The sequence below is a fragment of the Phocoena phocoena genome, chromosome 1 (assembly GCF_963924675.1).
Source record: "Phocoena phocoena chromosome 1, mPhoPho1.1, whole genome shotgun sequence".
NCBI lineage: Eukaryota > Metazoa > Chordata > Mammalia > Artiodactyla > Phocoenidae > Phocoena > Phocoena phocoena.
The window spans coordinates 146,544,514-146,571,180 of record NC_089219.1 but is presented as its reverse complement, the minus strand read 5'-3'; the positions used below and the strand labels follow the sequence as shown (position 1 = coordinate 146,571,180).

The 26,667-nt window shown below is 38.2% G+C and overlaps 1 protein-coding gene across 3 annotated transcripts in view; it reads left to right on the top strand.

Moving 5' to 3' along the window:
* The first annotated feature begins 5,883 nt into the window (after positions 1-5,883).
* RCOR3 (REST corepressor 3) overlaps positions 5,884-26,667 on the top strand; it is a 48,605-nt gene continuing 27,821 nt past the window's right edge. For 2 of the 3 annotated variants that reach the window (XM_065880012.1, XM_065880014.1), the window contains exons 1-7: positions 5,884-6,049; positions 6,447-6,503; positions 14,860-14,937; positions 17,602-17,654; positions 19,280-19,441; positions 20,364-20,488; positions 21,253-21,331. In XM_065880012.1, the coding sequence (XP_065736084.1) occupies positions 5,884-6,049; positions 6,447-6,503; positions 14,860-14,937; positions 17,602-17,654; positions 19,280-19,441; positions 20,364-20,488; positions 21,253-21,331 (720 nt within the window). Of the gene's footprint in view, positions 6,053-6,446; positions 6,504-14,859; positions 14,938-17,601; positions 17,655-19,279; positions 19,442-20,363; positions 20,489-21,252; positions 21,332-26,667 lie in introns of all 3 variants that reach the window. The other variant, XM_065880011.1, reaches the window with a different exon arrangement.

The window sequence follows — 26,667 nt, the reverse complement described above, 5'->3', positions numbered from 1 at the left end:
CTACTGGAGTCTAAGTGGGGAGAGACCAGGCAAAACACTAACAAATGTAAAAGCCTGGAGGATGCAGTTGATTCTAGATTTAGTAACCATGTGCAGTTGTTGCCAAGAAAGCTAATTTTAGGATGGATTAATAAAAATATGGTGCAAAGAAAAGGGGTCAAAATATTTCAACTTGATTTTGTAGCAATTAGATCTCACACTGTCGTGGGGGGTGTCTTATTCTAAGTATTCAACACAAACTAGAGCATGTTAATAGGACAGTTGAAGAGGTGAAGGGTCTGAAAACAGTATCACTGTCGATTTGTCAAAGAGAATGATGATGTTTACCCTAAAAGAGAAGCTGAAGTGGGACATGATTGCTGTTTTCAAATATTTAAAGGACCCATGTGACAGCTTGCTAGCTGCCTTTCAGTACTCATTTTTCCCTTCATCCTTAGCCACAGAGCCTTGATTCTTAGCAGAGCACTTTGACATTTCCCAGCCTCCTTTGAGGTTAGTGGGCCATGTGACTAAGTTCTGAACATTGATATATCAGCATAAATGGTATATGGTACTTCCAGAAAATCACCTTAAAGAGAAGGGGTGTGCCCTCCTGCATTTCTTCCTCTATCCTCTTGTGAGGAGTGTGATCGTGATGACTGCCCTCTAGCAGCCACTTTGGATCATAAGGGCAAAAGTGACACTCCAGGAATGGAGGAGGGGTAAGAGAGAAGAAGCCTGGGTGCCTGACACCTTCATGGCAGTTGTCATTTCAGCCAAGGAGTTTCAACTTCTGGATCCCTTTTACATGAAAAGAAATAAATTTTCATTTTGTTTGACACTGTTATTTGGGGTTTCTCTTATATGTAGTTGAGCTTTGAGTGCCAAAAAAAAAAAAGATATTTTCTAAGACCTAGACATCTTTAAAAAAATGAAATGATCTACTTTGTGATGCAGTTACCTATCTCTGTATCTGTTTAAATGGAGGCTGTAAGACTAGCTTCAGAAACGGTAAATATTCCAGGGGGTGAAGAGAAAGTGGGTTACCAGAACTCTGAAGTTTCTTTCAGCTCTTAAGGTATGATTTCCCCCCACCCCACCCCACCTGGGGATCAGGGGCTCTAAAAAACAAAACCAAACCACACAGCTCCTCCTTCCTGTTGAAAACATGTGTGGACTGTCCCCACCAGACCTGGTCCAACATAAGTGGCTCAGTGGTGGGTAGTCTCCTGGCCATGCTGCCTGACTCTGTCTTGGAGTTAAACTTATTCCAAGACAGGCACTGCTAAAGTAAAAATAAAGGAGAACCAAAGAGCAAATCAATAAACTCTTCAGCAAAAGTGGTGTCATAAAGACACTCACTATGAACCTGGAAATGAATAAAACAGGACCTCTGTGGAGGTCCTTCCTGTGTGCCTATTGTAGTTGGAGAATCAAGGTGTAGCCCACAATCATCACCATGCTTAAATTTTTTTCCTTTTGTAAAATGAGGATAAAACCCCTATCGCCTTTCCATCTTTCCTCTTCCATTCTACTTCCCAGCTTCTAATAACTGTAACATTGTTTACTTTGTTACATTGTCTTAATATTGTTTTTTAAACTATATTTACCTGTGTTTTGTCTATTAAGTGATTCTTTAAATATTTATTTCCTCGGAACAGTAATACATACACATGGTAAAAGAGTCCAACCGTGAACAGAACACACAAGAGATAAAGTCTCCCTTTCATCTCAGAGTCTGACACCCCATCCTCTAAGCATGTATATAGGCTGCTATATATATTCGTAAGTATTTTCTAAAGACACTATTATTTTATCTTTTACATTTAGGTCCACAATCTATTTACAACTTTTGCATAAGTAAAATGTTCACATAAGCATCTGTTTGGGAACCCTATTCAGGTCCCTTGGTCTACTTTCTAACATCTGATAGTATAAATCCCCTAACTTTGTTCTTCCAGATTGTCTTGGCTGTTCTTGATCTTCTGACTTTCCATATACATTTTAGGGTCAGCTTGTCAATTTACACAGACACACACACAAAATCTGCTGCGATTCTAGTAGGGATTAGACTGAACCTATAGATCATTTGGGAGAACTGACATTTTTACAATATTAAGTCTTCTGATCCATGAGCATTGAATAACTGTCCAGCTACTTGGGTCTTCTCTAATTTCTCTCAATAACACAATTTTCAGTACAGAGTTCTTGTACCTCTTTCATTAAAATTTATTCCTAGGGCTTCCCTGGTGGCACAGTGGTTGAGAGTCCGCCTGCCGATGCAGGGAACACGGGTTCGTGCCCCGGTCCGGGAGGATCCCACATGACGCGGAGTGGCTGGGCCCGTGAGCCATGGCCACTGAGCCTGCGTGTCCAGAGCCTGTGCTCCGCAACGGGAGAGGACACAACAGTGAGAGGCCCGCGTACCGCTACAAAAAAAAAAGAAAAAAAAAATTATTCCTAGGTGCAATTGGTGGGATGGTGCCCCAAAGACATTAGGTCTTAATCCCCAGAAACTGTAAAATGTTTTCTTATTTGGAAGAAGCATCTTTACACATATGATTAAGGATCTTGAGACAGGAGATAATCCTGGACTATCCAGATGGGCCGTAAATGCCAGTAGTGTCTTTACATAATAAAGAAAAAGGGAAATTCAAGACACACACAGAGGAGAAGGCAATGAGAAGATGGAGGCAGAGGTTGGAGTGATTGTGGCCTCAAGCCAAGGAAGGCCAGTAGACACCAGAAACTGGAAAAGGCAAGGAGCAGATTCTCCCCTAAAGCCTCTGGAGGGAGCGTGGCCCTGCTGACACCTTGATTTCAGACTTTTGGTTTCTAGAACTGTGAGAGGATGAATTCATTTTAAGCTACCAAGTTTGTGGTAATTTGCTACAGCTGCCACAGGAAACGAATACACTAGGTATTCGATATTTTTGGTGCATTTGTATATGGTATCACTTTTTAAAAAATTCATTTTCTAATTGTTTAGTGCTGGTACATAAAATATAACTGATCTTTACATACTGACTGTATCAACTTGCTAAATTCATTATTAATACTAAATGGTTTATAAATTATTATAATTTTATATAGAGACTATCACCCTTTCTCCAAATAACAGGTTTACATATTTCTTTCTAACCCTTATATATTTCTACCTTGCCTTTTTACAGTCGCTGGGAGGGCTAGCACAATAGTGAATTATAAATTCTTATACATTTTGATTTTGTAACTATGAAAATGTACTGTCTGTTCCAAACTTAAAATATAATGAAAATAATATTAGAAAATTTTAATACAATAAAAAAGCAGCCAAACAAAATAATCAACATCCTTCTAGTTAACAAATCCAAAGGACTTTTCTTCAACCCCTCATGACTCTGCATCCTTAGATATTATTAACCCTTTTTAATGCTTGCTTCTTCCTTGTCCAGATTCTTTTCTTCCTCTAACCCCTTACAGACATCCCCCAAATTTTCTTAAAACTTTTCTCTTTCTATACTGTCCTTGTTCACTGTTGGGATACCATTTTGAGGCCTATTATTATTCTTCAGAACCCTTTTCTTCAGGGGCAAAACAGAAACTTGCTTCCCTGCCTTTTTTTTTTTAATTTCATACCCCAAGACCCCTTCTTCATTCGAGTAGAATGCAGTCTGGCCTGCTCTGCCTTCTTTGCTATACTCAAGAAAATCGTGAAATCTTCTCACTTTAAGGGTTTTACTAATAAATAAAAGTTACAGAAGTCCCCAAACTTTCACAATGTTTTGGTCCTGATCTATACATGAAAATTCCTTTCTGTAGAAAAGTTGCTGGAAGGTGTTGCAAAGTTGGGGTGTCAGAAAGCTGGCTGGCCAAGCAGCCTCAGAGAGACATTTATCTTTGTGAATTCACTCAGTTCTGGGTCTGGCCTTTGTGTTACATGACCAGAGATGCTGAATCATGATCATTAGAACTTGTGTATGAAAACCAAAATACCAATGTGTTAATTCACAATGAAAAATATAACTGTCAAGGGAAACGACTATTCATTTCATACGGCGAAGACATTCCTTGTAGAAAAATTATATGGGAATTAAAATAATATTCAGAACTGTATTTGGTAAGGAATAAAAGGTTTAGTTTTATGATTCAAATATTTAATGGCATCATATCAGGTTTTGATAGAGATGAAATTACCTCCACTACCAGAACCAGATAGGTTTTGTACCTGCTCAGGAGACCTTCCCCTTTAGACTGAGACGCTGTCAAATACTTACTTCCCAGGCTTTTCTTGGCTCAATTCCTGATTTAGACATTCCTGCTTTAGGGATGTTGTTTCTTTCAGTGAACTATTTTCTGGCCAGAGAGGCTTATTTTTGGTTCGATCCATTCTGCATTGACCTACTATAGAAATCTTCCCGGACAATCTTTATTTTTAAGTGTTTGAAGAATACCTTACTGTGGACCCCAAATACCACTCTGCATACATCTGCATACTAGATGTTCACAACAAGTCCTCACTTCTACTTACTGGTGAGCAAAATTTAAAAAAACCAAAACCCCAAAAAAATAGAAAAAGAAGAAAATCCTAAGTAGCCCCCAATGCCAGGCAGCCTGGCGCAGAGCAGACGTCCTCAAATCTGGTGAACGAAAAATGCAGTTCCTACTCCTGCCTAATGAAATTCAGGAAAGCATTACAGAGCGCATCGCCTGCCAGGCTGGAAACCCTGCCAGACTGCAGCTCTGGCCTCACCTCCACTCCCGGCCTCCGCCCTCTCCAGAGTTCTGCTCCAAGGCTCGACCGCAGGTCAGCGCACTGAGAAAGCGCCAACAGAGCAAGGACCCTGTCCTAATTTTATTTAACAACTGACAGCACCCACTCCCCTAATGAAATAGCAAAGACCAAAAAAAAAAAAAAGGTAAGAGAAGGAAAACGGAGGAGAAAGGTTACCAAAAAAAACCAACAAAAACAACCACCTTTTAGCAATATACAGCTGTATTGCTCGGCACTGGAAACTCATCTCGGAAGCCTCAGTCTCTCCAGGGAATCAGGCCCCAGTTCTGAGGATCAGAAACAAAACTGCAGCGTCTGGATGGTTAGGATCGAGCCTACTTCTCCGGCCACCTGGGCCTCGGGACCCGAAGACCGCCCTGTTACTCCGCCCGACTCCACCGCGGGCAAGCGCACGACCCTAGCTCGACGCTGTTGGAGAAGCCATGAAACTGGGCAGCCGGTCCTCCGCAGCATCTCAAGAGGGCCTCGCTCCTGCCGAGGCCTGTCCTGACATCGCGCCGCGCAACCCCCCAGAAAAAAGGGGGGCCGCTCCCAGAACTCGGGCGCCTAGGGTCTCACCAGGCCCTTTCTCAGGCCGGCCGCGTTCCTTCCGCCCAGATAGGGCAAAGAGTCCGGATGCCTCGCGTGCGCCTCCGCCCGCGCTCCGAAGCGCCCCCTAGAAAGGAAGCCCGAGAGGCGGCCGCGCCTCTACGGCGATTTTATTAGCGCTCGGTTGGGGTTGCCCGGTCCGTCGGCGAGCGGGGCTTCCCCTCCCCTCCCCCTCTTCCCCTGCGCCCCTCCTGCCCTCCCCCGCCCGGCGGCCGGAACCTCCCTGCGGGGCGGAGTGATACCGGCGGCGCCGTAGAGCGCGGCGCGGCCGAGAGGGGCGCCGGGGACTGCGCGGGGCGGCCGGCGGGCGGAGGAGGAGGGGAGAGAGGCGGGGCCGGGGCGGGTTGTTGTGAGGCGACTGCGCTACTGCCGGACCGGGGCGGTTATGGCGGCTCCATATTAACACCCTCCTCCTCCTCCTCCGCCGCCGCCGCCGTCTCCTCCTCCTCCTCCTTTCCCTCCCGCCCGCGCTCGTAAGCCATCTCCCCCTTCACCCTGACGCCTACCTCTTCTCCTCACCTTTCCCCCTCCCCTCTTCTACCATGCCCGGCATGATGGAGAAAGGGCCCGAGTTACTGGGGAAGAACCGATCGGCCAACGGCAGCGCCAAGAGCCCGGCGGGCGGCGGTGGCAGCGGTGCCTCGTCCACCAACGGCGGGCTGCACTTCTCAGAGCCCGAGAGCGGCTGCAGCAGCGACGACGAGCACGGTGGTAGCCTCGAACTCCTCCCAGCCAGCCCGCCTGCCCCCCTCCCTCCTCCCCTCCCCCAGCCCCCTCCCCTCGCCGCGCTCCCGCCCTCTCTCCCCTCGGAGCCCGGGCGCTGCGGTAGCCTCGAACTCCCGGTGCAGTGCAGCAGCACCCGCCGCGACCCCCGTCCCTCCGCCCTCGCCCAATCCTCCGCCCTCGCCCCCCCCCCCGGCTCCCCGCCCCCATCCGCTGCCATCTCCCGGAGTGCCCGGAGTTAATATCTTCCCATCCACCCGCCGCTTCTTTCCTCCCTTCAGCAATTTTCATATTTTATTAAGTGTCTCTTCCTTTTTCTTTTTTCTTTCTTTTTCTGCCCCCACGCCTTTTTCTTTTTTTCTTTTTTGACCTTGCTTTGCAGATGTTGGGATGAGAGTCGGAGCTGAATACCAAGCTCGGATCCCTGAATTTGATCCAGGTAGATCTGTTTGCTTAAGCAAAATCCTGTCTCCCCTTTTCTGGGATTGGTTTAGGGTGGAAGGGGTAGAGGGCGGGCGGGTGGGGTTGGGGTCCGGGTGTGCGGTTGGGAGGAGATGCGGGGCTGGGATGGACAGGCATCTTTGGCGGGGAGGCTGTCACGCTTGGCAGGGCTGTGACACAGGGCGTGTGGGCAGATGTGTGCATTGCAAGGTTAACATGGTTCCTTTGGAGGCCACTTGCCCGCTGGTGGCATCACCTTTCTACCGCTTGAGCCCGGGGTGAACGGAGGAAGACGGCCCCTCGGCGGATTCGGGGGTCGGAGGCCGGGGGTGGAGCGGCTGCGGGGCCGAGAGCTAGAGGAGAGGGTGTGCGGGCTGTGTGTGGAAGAACCATGCAAATGTCAGTTGCCACACCACCGGCCCCCGGGAGCGGAGGCCCGCGCTCTGCCAGGGCGGCGATCCCCGGGCTGCTGTCACCGGCCGAAGCCGAGGGCGAGCCCAGCCCGACCCGCGCACACACGGGATTTTCTTTTTTCTTTCTTTTTGGCTAGGTGGTGTAGCTTTGGTGGCGACAGCTTTGCGGAGTGTAGGAGCCGCGGAGCGAATGGGATTGGGGGAAGAGGGTGGGGAGAAGCCAGAGGCACACCTCGCTCCAGAGCCAGCCCTGGGAAGTCAGACCACAGGACAGTGACTGCAGCTGCCAAGGAGACATTTTCTCCCCTAGCAGCCAGGTTCCAGCGTCCTCTGCCAGCCCAGCTTGCGGGCTCCCTGTCTACTTTTCTCCAAACAGGCTCTCTGGCGGTCACGGGATTTCAGCCTGGACGGGGATTGGGCGAGAGTTCCGCATATGGAGGCGCCCTTGTTGGAGCCTCTCGGAGTGGAGCGTGTTTCCTTCTCCCCCCAGCCCACCACAGACCCTCTTCAGTACAGGCTTTGGGCAGACTTTGAAGGGGCTTCCCCACCCCCTCGCTTCTTGTTTTTGCCCATTGCCCGCGTATAGTAATGTGTCTCTGTCAGACTCTCGAATTCTATATTAGATATTTATAGGGCTTACTTGTATTTCTTGGGGGGGAAATAGCATGTTTATTTGATTATAGGGTCTCGGTGGGTATTTTCATTCCTCTCCTGCCCATTACTGCAATGCAAGTGATATTTACCAACCATTTAAAGATTTTTAGGGTTTAGACAGCTTTTTTTGTCCCAAGGGAGAGGGTAAAATAATGTGTGTTAAAAGGATTGTCAGTGCAGGCTATTTTCAACAGGTAAAAACAATGATACAAGAGTGCTCACTAGATCAGAGTTGCCTTCTAAATGACATGGCTCTGATACGTTTTATTCAAAAGCTGCCTTCTAAATCACATGGCTTTGATACATTTTATTCAAAAGCTATCAGTGTGTGTGCTGGAGGGCTTCAAATAGTTTTAACTGTTGTGAAACTAATTTTCTTTATTAACGTAGCTAGTAGGTGAATGGCACTTTCACATTACAGGGCCGCCTCAGGTTTTAGCTTGACATTTGGAAAGTGCTTGCTCTGGCTTAAGACGGACTGAATTAATCACTCATCTCTTATGTTTGTGCCCTGAGCAAGTCACTGGCCCTCCCTAAACCTCAGTTTCTCTAGCTGTAAAATGGAAACAAAAATACTTAGGGGAATTCTTGCCAAGGTTGTGTGAGTGGACAAATGGCAGTTACTCAATGAAGATGAAATTTCATAATTGTGAAGAATGATTCTGCATACATTTATTCCTTTCTGATTTGGGGCTTTCATTGATATCCTGTTTTTTCTAGAATAAACTTATTTCCAAATTAGAACTCAGCAGAGTAATAAGCATACCTATCTTTTTGCCCCATTAGATAGGTTTATATTTCATAGACAGCTGTACACAAGTTGATTAAGGATCTTGTATTTAAGACGCAGACTTCATGCTAGACCAAATTTATGCATGCCATAGCCTGATCACTATAGCAACTTTTGGAAAAAATTTCAAGCAAACAAATACTAGAACAAATTTCAAAGTTTGAAAAATAATTCATTGAAAGTACAGAATACTTTGTATGTGGTTTCACATGGCCACTATTTGTATTATCCAATTTACGTTATATTTTGTCTAAGTAGAATATTTGTCTAAGTAGAATATTTGAGGGAAAAATCACAAATATTACAATTTTTAAAGTTATAGTCTCAATAATTTACTAGGACTATATAGTTGATACTTTTTATTAGAATAAGGACAAATATGATATTCTTTAATTTCATCTACAAGTATGCCTCAGAGATAATTGCAGGTTTGGTTCTAGACCATTGCAATAAAGCAAATGTCACAGTAAAGCAAGTTACACGAATTATAGTTTTCCCAGTGCATATAAAAGTGTTCAATAGCATTAGGTCTAAAAATGCAATGTATATACCTTAATTAAAAAGTACTTTATTGCTAAAAAATTCTAACCATTTACTGCAATAGTAACATCCAAGATTGCAGATCACCGTAACAATGTAATAATAATGAAAAAGTTTGAAATACTGCAAGAATTACCAAAATGTGACACAGACATGAAATGAGCAAATGCTATTGGAAAAATGGTGCTGATAGACTTGATGGACATATCTGTGAAGCACAATAAAACGAGTTATGCCTGTATTCATTTTCTCCTTAATAATCTGCAGAATATTCAACCCAAAGACACAGCTAAAACCAGTTATCATTTAAACTTAGGTGGGCTTTTCTATAGTTGTTATAGGCAAATCTTGTCAAGCAAATGTAGATTATCAATTATTAGACACCTTTTACAAGGAAATTTTGAGCCTGTATGCCATTCAACATAGTACCACTGCTCTATCTTATTCTAAATGTTGTGTTGGTGTGTGAAGTTTTTACTCCACGTCAATCAATATCATTGGGTGAGAACTTAAACATATTTCTTTGGAAGAGATAAAGAGGAAAAGATGTTTATTAATTAATGATAGAAATTGAGAAATGGTCAGCTCCTCCTTTTCTCTTCTTCATACTATTTAGTCTCATAAACCACTCAGTCTGTCTTCATGAAGGTTGCCCACCCATAGCCATCCAAGTCGTTTGGAAGAAAAATTCCTGAGGTATCAAGATTATGATGATCAGAATGTAGGAAAATTAAAAGAGGATTTTTTTGTGGAGGTCATTTTTATTGGAGGAGATGATAGAAATTAAGCACAGAAAGAATGAATTATTAAAATGAGTATTGTACAAAATATGAGAAGAACTGATATTTAAATTGGAATTACTGAAGTTAGGAGATTTGGAACAGTTTATGTTAATTGATGGACCATTGCTAAGAATGCCGTTATAAAAATTTACTAAGCGGATTTTTGATTCTTTTTTAGGTGACTCTTCCTTTTGATTCTTTGCTAGGCCCTCCCCAACTTTTATTTAGTGCCTACTGACTATGCTTACGTCACGAGGAGCAGTTTTGTGTGGTGATTAAGAGTCTTACCTCTTATCATATGCCTTTTAGCCACTGTGGCGTAGTGACCTTGGATGAACCGGGTACCTGATGTGTCCAAGCCTTAGTTTTCTCATTTGTAAAAGGGAGATACTCTTAACTATATGACAAGATTAAGTAAAAATTCATGTATATAAAGCAGTGGCATTCAAAATATTTTGCCTGCATACTCGTAGAAGATATTTGAAAAAACAGATTCACATATTTTTAAGTTGACATCTGTTATTTGTCACTGAGTTTATTAGTTGAAAAATGTAATCTCCAGTGTACTGAAAATGTTAACACTTTGAAATAAAGTTGTTATATACTTATTTTAAATGCATCCAATTAAATGTAAATGCGATAGTAATGTGGTAGTATCTATTTTATAAAATATATGAACAGTCTTCTAACATTGTTCCTTTTGTTTTTGAAATCATTTCCATGCATTTTCCTCACAGAATTTTATAATACATTTTTGTGCTTGAAAGTGCTTTATTGATCACCTATCCAATTTCTCTACCGTCATAGTATGTATTCTTGTGAACATAAGGTTCTAAGTGTTAAATCTCTTCTGGCTTGAGTTATTATAATTAATGTGCAATTAATTAAAACTGTAATAGTCATGGTGCCTTGAGTAAAAGAGAGCTTTGCTGATGTTCGTTTGGCATCATAGAGGTTTTTAAATTTTAGGCAGTGTACTCTTGTAAGATTTGGGATGGGTGAGAGACCTGCCTTTTTTTTTTTTTAAAGTGAGGGAAGGGTGTTTGTGAAGAAGGAGGTCAGAAGTAGAATAAGTGTACAGCTTAGACTGCAGGTGATTTCTCAGGCAGATTGTCTTGGGAAAGAAAACATAGAGAAGTTTGAAGTCCTGAAAATTGATTCCCAGAAAACTTATTAATGCTTGTGTACTGCTTGGAATGTCTTTGTTTACCTTGGTTTGAAATTGGTGAATTAAGTATATTTTAAAAATATTTGGAGTGTCTTACTGATCTCAATATTTAAGTTCTTTATATAGAATATTTGTTCCATGATTTCCATCAAAATCCTTAGTTGGAATGTCTTAAAGGAAATCTTAAAAGAAATAGAAGATTTATATTTTTGTACTTACTTTGAAACTTGCTATTGTATAGAAATCCTAATCAAAATTATACTTTTGTTGTTGGTTTTCCCCAAATTGGTCTCATAAATGTATTTTACCAACTGCAGTTAAGGAGATCTAAAAGTTTTCAGAAGGCTTGAACTTTTGTTTCATTTAATACTTAAAAAACTGATTGCTCAATAATTTTATTTTCATAGCTGTTGAGCTACTATAGTCTTTTAAAATTGTGGTTACTTGCTGTCTAAGTTTTGGTTTGTTTATTTTTGATCCATTCAGAAGATAGGCTACTTCTAAGGCCTTGGTTATTTTGCTGCTGAGTCAAATTGGATTCTCAGTATTATTTCTGAATATCAGACAGTTCTGAGGTATAATCTTAAATATTGTTATAGATAAAAGCAAAATAAAAATTGTGTTTTTGTGTCCTTTAAATATTTTGGTTGACTTCAACTTTTATGATGGAAAGGGTAAAGCTTTACTGAATGCAAATCATCCTGAGAGGTAAATTGTTTTTAATAATGCAAGTTACTTTCTCCTATTCTTTTATAGGAGAGGAATCAGGTCTGAGTTGTCAGTAAAACAAAAAAGTCATTTCAGCTATTCAGTTTCATTTTCAAAGGGTTGGTAAGAGAGGTCATCAGCCGTTTGAGTTAGAGCCCCATGAGATTTTATACATTTATATTTTTATTTGATTGATAGGTAGGAAGAAGCCTTTCCAGAGTACAGAAAGAAGGGAACTTAAAGAACTGTCTTCAGTAAGCATATAGTAGTAATCATAAGTCTTAGGTAGTGCTTACCACATGCCAGGTACTTTACATATATGAATTCACTTCATTTTTGAACAACTCTGTGAAGAAGGTGCTCTCATTATCCCTATTTTTAAAGATGGGTTAAACTGACGCAGAGACAGATTAAGTAAATTTGCTCAAGGTGACAAAGCTAGGAAGTGGCAGAGCTGGGATGCAAACCTGGAGTCTGGCTCTATAAGTGGTTACACTCTTAACCATTATGCTAAGCTATCTCTCATTTCCTATAAACATCAGTCATCTTTTGGTCCTAGTGGGACACATATATGATTGAAAATGGTGGCGCCCAATTCAAGTCAGTAGTCAGGGAAAGAACATTGTGAAATGCCTAATTAGGCATTCTCTATACTCCAGATATATACACCCATATTAGAAGAGCTGTTAGTCCCCACAATTTGGATGCCAGTTTCTGTCAGAAGATCGGGCCCTTAATTACAGTGCTAAGAATTTTTGAGGAAACTTAACTGTTGTTCTTCATGGGCAAGAATACAAAAAAAAAAATAAAAAGTTTATATCTGTTTAAGAAGAGATATTTAATGAAAATATTTTAATTCAGATTTTCTGTAATACAAGAATCAGATGCAAGGAAATATGTCTAAATATTAAGCATGTATGCTATCAAGACTTGAGACTTAATGGAAGACTTTTCTTTGTTGCATTCCATGTTCTTTTAAGTAGTATTTAAATTATCTTTGTCACAGTCCGTAGTGAAAATGAATCAGTCCCATACTAAAGGATTGAAGTTTAGGATACTCACTAGAAATAGCAATAGATTTTATTACTTAAATAAAGGCTTCTGATCAACTTAGATGTCTGTTTTATTTCCACTGAGTGGTTTAGCTATTTTGCTTTTGTGTTTTTATTTTATGTGGTTAAAAATTAAATATATATCTTAATATTTTTTAAAGAAGTTTTTTAAAGATAGCTTAAAATTTATTTTTATTGAATATAACTTTTAGATAATGTACTTCTAACTTGCATTTTCTTAAATTCTCAGCTCCTATTTTTATCCTCTTATTAAAGATAGTTATGACAAAATGCAATATGTTTTGCTTTTAGGTTTATTTTGTAATTATGCTTTTTTCTAATACTTTTATAGTATTCTCTCAATACTTTTTTCTCCATACCTAATTTTTCCTTATAATAAAACACACATAACAATTTTAGCTTCATATTGCACTAACAGTGTGTCATTCTCTAACTAAAATTTGTTGATTGAATATACAGTAGTGATGTGTTATTATTCTCCAAAAATAAAGAACGGCTGAATGACATTAAATTATTGCATGATAAAGTCTGTAATTGGGAGTATAATAGTAGTTACTTTTACCCCTGGAAATGAATATTCTTTATTCTGAATATCTTATAACTTTATAAATGATTACAGTTTAACCTCAGAATTATATTAATGTTTTCTGTGAGTAATTTTGGAATTCTAGGCATTAGTTGCTGGTGGCTATCAACAGCTCTTAGTTTTTTGTTTTTGTTTTTGTTTGCGGTTCACGGGCCTCTCCGCTGACCCTGCGCGTCCGGAGCTTGTGCTCCGTAACGGGAGAGGCCTCAACAGCTTATAGTTTTAATTAACTTGAATGCACCTAAGAACTAGGAAGAAGCCAGGAAAGGACCATCGAGTATTTAAAGACAGAACCTACTGGCATGGACTTGGCTCTGGGATAGCTGTGTCAGGCCTTTCGTTCATTCTGTCTATTCTTTTTTATTTCTTAATAAATCTTATTATATATATAAATTAATTAATATATATATTTATTTTTGGCTGTGTTGGGTCTTCGTTTCTGTGTGAGGGCTTTCTCTAGTTGCGGTGAGCGGGGGCAACTCTTCATCGCGGTGCGCGGGCCTCTCGCTATCATGGCCTCTTCCCGTTGTGGAGCACGGGCTCCAGACGCGCAGGCTCAGTAGTGTGGCTCACGGGCCCCGCCGCTCCGCGGCATGTGGGATCTTCCCAGACCAGGGCTCGAACCTGTGGCCCCTGCATTGGCAGGCAGATTCTCAACCACTGCGCCACTAGAGAAGGGAAGCCCCTCTGTCTATTCTTAACTTAAATCAGTTTCAATAGAGCTTGATTTTTCTGACTTTTTAGATTATAACAGATTAGAAATAAATGAGAAACAGCAGGTTTCCCTGGTGGCGCAATGGTTGAGAGTACGCCTGCCAATGCAGGGGGCACGGGTTCGTGCCTCGGTGCGGGAGGATCCCACATGCTGCGGAGCGGCTGGACCCGTGAGCCATAGCCGCTGAGCATGCGCGTCCGGAGCCTGTGCTCTGCAATGGGAGAGGCCACGACAGTGAGAAGCCCCCGTACCGCAAAAAAAAAAAAAAAAAAAAAAATTAGAAACAGCAGTAGTATGCTTCTAGATTAGAGGTAGACTCAGATTACATTAAGGAGAAATAGCATTATTAACTTTTCCATGGTTTGACTTTGTTTTCCTCTTACACAGAGTACAAACTTTTATAAATATAAAAAGTAATAAATGAAATTAACTCTAAAAAGGAATAACTGGCAGATTCCTAGCAAGGAGAACAAGATTAAATAAAAACCATAAAAAGCATATACAGGTATTTAAAAATTATAATAATCTTGGCCCATTTAGATATGGGCAAAACAATTAACTCATCACCTGAGGTATTTGCTCTAGTTTTAAAGCCAGAGTTTTTAATGACTCCTAAGTAACGTATAGAAGGTTAAATCAGATTTACTACCCGTTAAGAAGTAGGGATATAAAATGTACTTAATAAAGTCTTTCTTTTTAATTTAAAGAGGGTAAGCTTCAGTGTTTGTGAAATTTCGTTGGTATCTATAAGTGGTATATTTACTATATTTAGTGTATATCTGTTTTCCTTCCTTTGTTTTCCTGTACTTTGTTTCTTTGTCCTCTTTTGCAGGTACTGTACTAAAATCGAAATAAAACTTACTTTGTTTATACTTATTTTGAATGTAAAGTTCATCATATTCAAAATAATTAATTTTTTCCCCAGGTGCTACAAAGTACACCGATAAAGACAATGGAGGAATGCTTGTATGGTCTCCATATCACAGTATCCCAGATGCCAAATGTAAGTTTTCTTAAATTGAATGTTTATGTCAATAGGGAATCTATCAACCAATTCAAAATGCAACTTATATTTGTTTTTGGGTCTCTTAGATTCTCATAAGAAATCAGTTTGTCTTTGTTTTGTTTTGTTTTTTTGATGGAGCTTGTTATGTTAGAATGTTTTTCCTTTTGAAAGATAGTGGGTTGATCATTCCAATTTGTGTCAGGCCCAGGAAGACTGAAAAAACCTAGGATCTGATGGCATTGCTGCTTAAATCCTCAAGCAGGGGAGGGAGTTACTATGTAGACATCTGCACAGGCTATTCCTCAGTATATGAAGCTGTAAAGAAATGCCTTCAAACTTCCAAGAGCCCACTATCATTACCATTTTAAAGAGGAAAGGGGAAAGAACTGACTTCAGCAGCCATCAATCAGGTCATCTTTGTGCTCTCCATTTCTGGACGGAGACCTTCTGGATCATTGACCATGCACTTCTTGAATCATGGTGTGGCTTTAGACTTCAATGTGATGTAGCGGACCTGATCCTTTGCGGCACATCAGATATAGGAAACGTGCAGGTAACAAAACTAAGATCCCCACCCCTCCATTCAGTTATCATTTGATTTATTAAAACAAACAAACAAAAACCACTGAACAGCTATTCTAGTGGCTGTAAAATAAGCTTGTCTTTTAAAAATATTTACTAAATCTTAAAGATGTCCCATGATGGTTTATTTAGTTTCATGAAAATTAATGATGTCCTATATATCATGTGCATAGTAAGTCATACTTATTGATGCAGTAAGAGAACTAAAAATTGAAAACGGGGTATTGTTTTGCATACCTGATAATTCTTCCTATTTAAGAGCTTCAGAATACCAGCAAAAAGTCTAGCTGGTAACCTAGGAATTATATGCCCTTGAGGTATTCTTAACAGAAAACACAAAATTGTACATTTTGTATACTGAGAAACCTGAAAGAGACGATCAGGTTTTTTGGTTCAATCTTCATTATAGGCAGAGGTTTTCAGTCACAAACTGAGCATTAGGGTGTCATTGGCGTTTGCTGTTTTAGCACTGTTTTATACAATGGTGCATTTCTTAGCAAAATGGAAAACAAAATTCAGAAAGCCAACATGTCCTGGTAGTGGTGTGTCCATGTGGAATATCCAACTGAAGGTACAGGGTAGTGACTTTCATCCCTGGCTGTGCTTGGAATCACTTAGGGGAACTTTAAAAAAAATTCTGTTGATGTCTGGCCTCTACCTCAAACTGATTAAATCAGAAATCTTGGGGGTGGAGCCAGGACTTACTTTTTTAAAGCTCCCCTACTGATTCTAATACATAGCCAGGGCTGAGAGCCACAGGGTGATTGGTATTGTTCAGCCTTCTATTTATAGGACTATGAGACATTTTTGTTAATCAGCATGTGTTTAGACCTGTCATATGTTTAAGTACTAGGGGTTCTAAATAGAATATAATATTTGGATTTTCTTCATCAAAAGCTTCCAGTCTTAGGGAGATATAATAACATCCATAAAAATTAGTTAATCTTAACAGCATTATTGTTATAGCAGCATATTTATATATTAAACTGTACTGTACTATTAATAACAGCAAACTCTTAGAAAGTACTTAAAATGGGCCAGATGCTGTTTCAAGCACTTTACATATATTAGCTCATTTAATCCTAGGAGGAATAGTATTAAATATAGTACTATTTTTATCACTATTTATAGTGAGGAAACTAAGGTACAAAAAGGTCAAGTTAATTGCCTAAAATCCAAAAACAAGTGACAGGGCTGGGAACCAAGTCCAGGTAGCCCAGCTGTTCTAGGATTAGAATTCTCAACCACTGCTTCTCAAAAATGTGCTTAAAGAATTTATATATATGTGTATATATATATATATATATATATATATATATATATATATATATATATATATATATAAAATATAGGATCAAGAAGGACTTCACGTAAAACTGAGTCCTGCTGAATGTGAAGTGGCAGATTTCTTAGCAATGAAGCCTTGAAATAGCCAGTATATATATCATCATAGAAACTGCTTATTTAAACAACTCTACTGGCTTGATTACAATAATTGAGGATGAAGAAAAATGGAATATTCAAACATCTTTTGTATAGCTAGCCGGAAGAGCTGAAGAAAATTTTAGGAATACTGAAGTATATATAAATTGTAATTATGTATAGCTGGCAAAACTATAGATAAACCATCCTTTATACAGTAATCAGAAACGGGAAGGTAAAAGCTTTGGGAAAACTCTAAACATGAGATGGGGTCTTAAATAATTGTCTCTTCAAATAAAGACTGCAATAGAAGTTACCTAATATTTTATACTGTAATTAGGCTTTATTGGCTAACCACAGATTGGTTTTTTTTTAATACAAAAATAATTATAGTAATGTCAGTGAATTTAATAAGTAGATGCTGTATGGTCACAGAGATAACTCATACTAAGTAAAATTTTAAACCAAGTGAACTTCTGATCCTGGTCATAGAAGTGAAAGTCTTTTTTATAGTATTTCATGGAAAATGACTTTGGCTATTTTTTTACCCCTAGAGTGTAATTGTTTTTAAATTTTGCTTTGTTAAAAAAAAAAAGAGTCAACCGGGCAAATGAAGTAAATGAGAATAATTAATTATATAACATTGTTTCATTACAGTGGATGAATATATTGCAATTGCAAAGGAGAAACATGGCTACAATGTGGAACAGGTATGTAGAGAAACATTTTAATATTAAAGTTTGCCTCAGTATTTATCAAATCCAAAGAACATCTCATGATAGTTTCTGTCTTAAGAAACTGCATAAGTTCAACCAACTTTATAGCTACTACAAAAGTCCTAGCAAAGTCTGACCTTTCATCATCAAGGATTTTGCTTTTATAAACATTATTTATCTCAAGGACTTGAACATTTTTCTCTCGACACCTCTGTTTCTTATCTGTTTTGAGTTCTTAAAGTATCTGAAAGCCTTCAGGATTACTCTAGCAGATGCTCAAGAAAAAGGGAAAATATTTTTAAGTAGAGGTAATTCTCTTTGACTTTTTAACCTAAAAGTCCTAAAAGTTAAACTTTTAATTTAAAGAAATAATTAAGATTTTTAGATTTTGAAGGAAATCATTCACAAAGGGCTTTAAAAAAAATTAGATAACTTTAAAAGGAGATATATATATCCCTAGTAATAAGGGAATGGAGAACATGGAAAAGTAAAAGTGAAATAGAAATTCTTAAATTTCATTTTGACTAAGTAAAAAATCAACCTTTATCAGAATTAATATAAAGTAAGTGAATTTTCTGTAACCTGGATTATTAAGAGCTAACTTTATAGTTAGTAACATGATTAAATAATAGAAAGTCATTTCAGTGAAGCTGAGATGTTTATCTAAATGTAGTTAACTATTCTGTGGATTTTGAAGACTTTGATTACGTATTTTGTTTTTAAGCCTCGGCTTGCTTTTTAATATTTGTTTGAGAAGGTTAATCCTTCAAAATGTGACTATACATATTTTCATTTTCATTTTCAAGGAGTATTACCAAAGTACAGAAATTTAAAACTCACTATTTAAAAAGTTGCTGTATCTCTTCTTAAAAAATAAATCTTTATCCCCTAAATGATACTCTGTACCTTATAGTAAAGATAAAGACCTACCGCTTACTTACAATAGAAGGGAAAGTTGTTGAATTGTTAGAAATTATCCATTTCAGGCTTTCCTATGATTTGGTAATAAAGTCATTGAAGTTATTAATATGCCTCATAATAATTCTTTGTGTATATTATGATAATAAAGAACATTTAAAAATATATGTGGTAAAATATTGTTAAAGTTGCAGTTGAGGTACTCTTACTTCTTAGAAGTATTTAGCCCATGATACACTTGTAACAGGTTAAAACCTAAATATTTCTCTACTGAGTCTTGACTGAGCACTTCTAGTTTTGTGTTATAATTGATAGTTTCATTTAAGTATTGACTTACAGGTTATTTTTCCTTTTAGCATATTTTTCTCTACACATTGACAAATGAATAAATGTGAGTGAAAGTCTTGATATGAGCCTACAAACCTGCTTTAGTAATTATAGCCACTCTCCTCAGCTCACTTTTTCTAGATTCTACAGCAAATATGGTATGTAAGAACATTTACTGTTCTGAGGCCCTGATTAAAAGAAATAAATAAATGAGGTCTGCTACCTGGGCACCCCTGATTAAAAGCCCCAAACTGTGAGTGTATCTTCAGTTGAAGTCATAGGCTTAAGATTTTAACCTAATTTGTGTTTAACTCTCTTAAGTGTGATGGAACATAAGTCCATTAAAACCAAAGGGGAATGATTTCTCTTCAAAGGCACTTGGCATGTTGTTCTGGCATAAACATAACATTGAGAAGTCCCTTGCTGATCTCCCTAATTTCACTCCCTTTCCGGATGAGTGGACAGTGGAAGATAAAGTCCTATTTGAACAAGCCTTTAGTTTTCATGGGAAGAGCTTTCACAGGATTCAGCAAATGGTATGGTAATTTTGCTCTTACTGTGATTCATACCTGAGTGATAAACTTATTCTATTGTTAAACACTTCCTAATTATTAAAAACAAAAAAGTTTTCCAATCTAATTTTAATTTTTAAAAATATTTTTAAATAAGTATATTTTACATAGTCTTATTTTCTACTATTCTAATGCATGATCATTATGTGTCATTTCATTGTAATAAATTAACATTTATTATGACTTAAGTATATGTTTAATAGAGTTATTAAATATGTCATTTCAGGAAAAAAATTTCAGTTTTATTTTTAAATGTTTCATTTTTCTAACATTAGGATTTTATTTTCAAATTTATATTCCTTTGGATATGAAAACCAATTTTTAGAAATTCTGTATTATTTCAACATTGTTCAGGTGCTGTTGCTCTTTTTTATTTAAAGAAAAGCTATTTCTAGTTGTTAAATTTCTAGTATTGTGTCAAAATAATATAAATCTGAGAAGTTGCTACATTAAACTCTTTTAACTTGAATGAATGGAAATTAGATAATGTTTGCAAATATATCTAAGTGTCTTCCATAATCAAAGAGAACATTTTTCATTGGAAGTGTGTGTGCTTGTTTGCCAGTATGACAAAGCAGTGCGTGATCATTAGTCATTTTGTAGCTTAAGTCTATTTGCATCATTTATCATTTTAATTTTATCTCTCCTTTCCCTGCTCAGAATAAATAGGAATATTTATTTAGAAATGTGAGTGACATAGGTATGGTGGGGTGCTATGACTATAGCTGAATTTTTTAGCTCTATAATTCATAAAGGTACCTGGGAAAATATTTTTTGTCTATGCTTTTGTTTGCTAAGTATCAAAGAATAATAGAAATATTATTCATTCTGTTAATCAGAGTTTATGAATAAACTTGCTTGATATTAACATGATTTTTTTTTCAAGCTTCCAGATAAGACAATTGCTAGCCTTGTGAAATATTACTATTCCTGGAAAAAAACTCGATCTAGGACAAGCTTGATGGATCGCCAGGCTCGTAAACTAGCCAATAGACATAATCAGGGTGACAGGTGGGTTGAATGCCTTTATGTAGTTACAGGTATTGCTTGTATTTCCTAAGGCAGAGCAATTATCACAATACAGTGTAAATGCTTCTTATCCTTACATTCATGTTTCCACTCTGACGAGAAGAACTGAGTGATCAGAAATCTTAATAGTAAGGACTCTCTTCAACTCTTTAACTGTTAATCATAGCCAGCAAACCTTGCAACTGAGTTATATGTGAGTTGTATTTAACTAATCACAAATGCTTCCTTTCAGTACTGATGTATTCAATACATATATTTAGAATATATTAAGAAGTATATTCTCTGGCAGATGGTCTTTCCACAGTTATCTGAGTAACTGAGGTCCACATTATTGTAGCTGTATCTTTCTGGTAGTATAAAAGATCATTTTTTCAGTTCTCCACTTGGAACACATTTATTAATTTGATATAATAACTTATTATTTCAGTTCTCCAGTTGGAAAATAAGTATTATATCAAATTAATAAATGTGTTCTTTTTCCCAAATGATATTTCTTTCTAAATATCTTTCCTATTGGGTCTCTGTTTTTTAGCTAGAAACGTTTGCTTAAATGATTCTATATACCTAAAAGGGTAAATGTTTCTAAACACTACAGAAATCTAAACTATAAAAGCTCATCTTCCCAAGGACAACTCCTGGGGAATATTTAGTAAAATTATTAGCCAGGTATGTTGCAGTTTGATGAGAGCACTGGAACACAATAAAAGGAAGTGAATTAAGTTTATTAATCTTTGTTTTTTTTTCAGTGATGATGATGTGGAAGAAACACACCCAATGGATGGAAATGATAGTGATTATGATCCTAAAAAAGAAGCCAAGAAAGAGGTAATGATAATCATTAGGGTGCTTATAATTGTTCTACAAATCCACTCCAAAAAACGAATAGTACTTCATATTAAGAAAAACATTTTTATATAATGGGTTAAAAGGTAGTAAATTTCAATGTTAATTGGAGGTTTTTGGAAAAACGATAACATCTAGAACTCCAATTAGCCAATGAGTTAAGTAATTTTGGGGTTATCTCATCCACTCCGAAGTATAAAAGCCCTGCCACGATGTCTACTCTTTTTTTTTTTTTAATAAATGTATTTATTTATTTATTTATGGCTGCATTGGGTCTTTGTTGCTGCACGCAGGCTTTCTCTAGTTGCGGTGAGCAGGGGCTCCTCTTTGTTGCGGTGTGTGGGCTTCTCATCGCAGTGGCTTCTCTTGTTGCAGAGCACGGGCTCTAGGCTTACGGGCTTCAGTAGTTGTGGCTCGAGGGCTGTAGAGCACAGGCTCAGTAGTTGTGGTGCACGGGCTTAGTTGCTCTGTGGCATGTGGGATCTTCCAGGACCAGGGCTCGAACCCATGTCCCCTGCATCGGCAGACGGATTCTTAACCACTGTGCCACCGGGGAAGTCCCCATGCCTATTCTTTTATTTTTTTTATTTTTTTTAAATTTTTTATTTCTGGCTGCCCCAAGTAGCTTGTGGTATCTTACTTCCCCGACGAGGGATTGAACCCAAGCCACAGCAGTGAAAACCCGGAATCCTAACCACCAAGCCACCTGGGAACTCCCCACGATGCCTATTCTTCGCGCAGGCTCAGCGGCCATGGCTCACGGGCCCAGCCGCTCCGCGGCATGTGGGATCCTCCCGGACCGGGTCATGAACCCGTGTCCCCTGCATCGGCAGGCGGACTCTCAACCACTGCGCCACTAGGGAAGCCCGATGCCTATTCTTTAATCCATAGAAAAGAAGTAGAACCACCCTCAGATAATACAATTATAATACAATTAGGTGTAGAATATTCTTGGAAAACATTTAGTTTATTCCATGTTATAACAAATTATTAATTAGTACCAGGTATACTGACAGCAGTGAAAATTGAAAGCTGCATCAAAGGAAGAGATGGAAGAATCCCCAACTAGAAGAGCACTCATATTCCTCAATTTAATGATAATAACGATGACTTAAAATCATTAAAAAGAAAAGTTTTAAATTGATACGCATGCTCATTAATTATTAAGGCAAGGAATTGCATAATTGTAAAAAAATAGACCAAATGTTGATGAGTAAAGGCTTGTGATGTATTGGCAGCTGTGGAATAGTGAAAATAACATTGAAAATTGGAGAATGTGACTTCATCCAATATGACTCCCATTCCTCCTCTTAAGGAACTCAATGCCATGGCCCATTCTGGCCCTTGTCATCTTTCATCAATGAAATTTAATAAATCCTACCCTTAACTTGATATTTTACTGATTTTCTTACTACTGCTAAATGTTCTCAAGTTCCTAGATTCCTTCATTTCTTTTCCAAGTCTCCTTGTTTCCCTAAACCATAGACCAAATGACCAATTACTTAAGTTGCTCTCTTCCCAGTATCTTTGACTCCCCATTTCTCTCACCCTTCTGCTATTCCTTCTCTAACCCTATAAACCCACAATGCTGGATCAATTGCTATTCTTGGTCTGGTGTAGCAGGAGAAAATTGCAGGATCACGTACATTGTTGCTACTTACAAAAAGTAGTTTCCAATCTCAGTGTAGCCCTTAGCACCTCTCAGTTTTTTTCAACCTGTAATTTTCAGTTTTTTCCATTGGTAAAATTAAAAGGTTCTGACAATCAAAGAGGTAATATGTATAAAAGTACGTATTACAGTACCCAGTACATAATAAATCTTGAATAAAATTTATTATGTAAGCAACTGTTTGAACATTCATCCTTTGCTACACATCACCTACCACCTCTCCACTCCCCTAAAAAAACTTAGCAGATAACTTCACTTTCTACTTCATGGAGAAAATATCAAGCAGGAACACCCTTAAATTCCAGCCCTTCCCCTAACCTCTGTGCTACCATACTAGCCTTTTTATCTGAGTATATTTACACTTAGGATGTTATATTAAAATTATTGTCTTTTGCCCACTTTTGCCCACTAAGCTGTGAACTCTTTGAAGTCAGGGCCTCAGTAACACTGGAACATCTGGTATCCCCTAGCACTTCACATAGTACTCATTGTCCACTTCCTTGCTGGTACTTGATAGGATCAGATATTTTAAAATGTCACAAATCCAGTAATATGAAATTACTGAATGAACAGTCTGAGCTGAATGCCTCTCTCTCAAGGTAGGCCCCTCCCCTTGTTCTGTATAATTTCACTGCTTGTTTGACCTATCTTATCCCCTCATATTGCCTCTAGGACCTTCTGTTTGTCATACTTTCAACCTTTTCATTGCAGCCCAGAAGTAAGCTCCAGTCTTTCGTTTAAAAGCATGACTATCTCCCAACCAGTCTAGAAAGAATTATCCTCCTTAGCATGGCTTCACTTGAGTTTGCTTCAGTCAGACTTCTGTCCCTTTACTTCTCTGAAACTGCTGATAGGCCAGCAGTGACCTGCTAACTGCCACATCCAAGGACTGGTTTCTCAGTGTACTCTCCTTGTGCTTCCTGTATTATTTCAAGTTATTGACCCCTCCCTTCTTCTGAAAATCTCTTTTTGAGTTTTCTAACACGATTCTCTGATTCCTGTCTACCTTTTTAACCATTGTGTCTCAGTTTTAGTGACTTCTTTTTCTCAATTACTCTGTTCATATTGTCATTACCATTTTTAATTCTCTCTCTCAAATAACTGTAAATTTTGTTCTTTTCTCTTTGGTCTTCTAGGTGACTGCCTTATTTTTAGGTTCTCATCTCTTCTCTGAATTACTGACATTTTCTATCTTATCTTAATTTACCTTATCTCCATGCCTCCAGACTCTGCACCACACCTTCCAAGTCCATTCTTCACCCTGCTGCCAAAGCAATCTTTTTAAAACCAAATTTACTGTTTGCAACCCTTCCATGGCTTTGTCCATAGGATAAAACAGTCTTTCTAGTTAGGCATTCCCTGCCCCACCCCACTTATTTCACATTCCTAAGAGAGTTTCAGGTAAGTGTTTTAGTTCCCCCAGCCTTTGTTCCTTGTTGGTCCATTTTTTTTCTAGAATTCCCTTTCTTCTCAAATCTGCCAGGCAAATTCCTCATAACTCTGCAACATGTAGCTTGTCTATGAACTCTCCTGTGCCTTATGTTGAATTGACCACCTCCTCAGTTTTCTTTAAATCCGTTGCAGCACTCATTGAGCTAAGTGGTACTTGTTTACATCTGGTTTCCCCTCACCTGCTTACCTATCCCTGGGTGGTAAGCCCTTAAAGAGCAAGAATTGTGTCTTAACTACAGGGCCTGGTAGATAGTAGGCTTTCAGTCAAATTTATTTTAACAGATGAGAATATATGTTATGAATTCTTAATTACTGTACAAATATGAGAGATTAGGGATTTGGGTTTAGTTATGTAGGAAATGTATGTATGTGGAATACTGTTTTTTCCAACTATGCGAGATGGTACTTACACATTTGGTCTTTTGTTGGCCTGTGATCTCATCCTGTTAGCAAATGTAGTGAGGGGAGTAAAAGTTAAAAAGTGTTAAAAACATACTGCAAGGTTGTGGTCCGAGGCTCGTACTGTTTGTCAGCAGCTTCATTCATTTCTCTGTTCTTTCACAGATGATAGGGACACCACTCAGGGAATGATACTATATCATTGCCTTTAACACACATCTTTATAGCTGCTTCTGCATGTTGTTGACACATTATATGGAAAGGTTTTTATTTTTAACTTTTAAAAATTATGAACTATACATACCATAGACTATGTACAATTTAAAGAATAATAATAAAACAAACACCAGTGTGTCCATGACTGAGCTCAAGAAACAGAAGTCCTTTGTGTATGTTTTCTTTATTGCACCCCTCCCTTCTTTCCAGTGGGAACATCTATCCTGAAATTTATCAATTATTCACTCCCTTTTTTATAGTTTTATCACAAAGTTATGTATCTCTGAGCAACTCACATTTAGTTTTGTACATTTCAGACTTGATTTAAATGGAATTATATTGTATGTGTTCAGCTACCCGCATTTTTTTGTTGCTGTCCAACATGTTTTTGCAGTTCATTTTCATTGCTGTATTACAGTGTTCCCTTGTATGCATATGCTACAACTTAACCACTCTCTAATTAATGGACATCATTTCTAGCTTTTTATTATTATGAACAATACTGATAAGAACATACCCTGGATACATATATATAAGAGTTCCTTTGGGACAGTGGTTCTCAGCTAGGTTTAGTATTACTCACATAAAGGGCATTTAAAAATTATGGACGTGTTTTTGGTTGATGGGCACCACTGGCATATATTGGGAAAGGGATGCCAGCTCTCCTGAAATGCACAGCACAGATTGTTCCACCAAAATGCCAGCAGTGACTTAGTGAGTAATAATGCCCTAGGATTGTTTGGAGTGGAATTACTGTATTTTAGGGTATAACCATGTTTAACTTTCCTAGGTAATGGCAAATCATTTTCTACATTTGATGTACTTCTGTTGGGCTATGAGAGTACTCATTATCCAGTTCCTTGCCAATACTTTATGTGGTAAGACTTTCAAGATGTTAGAAATCTGATGACCTGAAATGGTATCTCATTGTGTTCTCAATTCATTCATGAGATTACTAATAAGGCCAATTATTTTTCCATCCTTTGTCTATTATTGTGTCTTTTTTTAATGCTTATTTGTGTTTGTTTTTTATCTATTGGTTTGGTTTTGTCTTTTTCTTAAAGACAATGTATAAAATTTTTAAGTTTTAAAGTTTTGTTTTTTACACTTAAGTCCTTGATCTTTCAGTAATTAGGTTTTGTTTATGTTGTGAGATAGAGACCCGTTTTTATTTATTTGTTTTCCAATATGGAAGCGAGTTCATTTCTTTCAACTGGTCTGCCATGTCAGCTTCATCATAGATGAGGTTTCTATATATGTATGGCTCTCTAGTCTGCTTCTCTTGTCAGTTATATATCCCTTGTCAGTCACACAATGTCTTGATTACTATAACTTTATAAGTCTTGATAGCTGCTAGGATGAGTCCCATTACTTGGTAGGGCTTCTAAAGGTGAAAGTCCTTGGCTATTTTTGGACTTTTGCTCTCAAACTTCAAAGTAGGAAAGTGCTACTTGATGTTCCGTTGAATCTACATATAAACTGGAGAGAAATGAAATCTTTAATTGTTTGTAGATTAGTTTGCATTTCCTATATAGAGGTTTATATTATCTGAAAATAACAGCAGTTTTATTTCTTTTCAGTC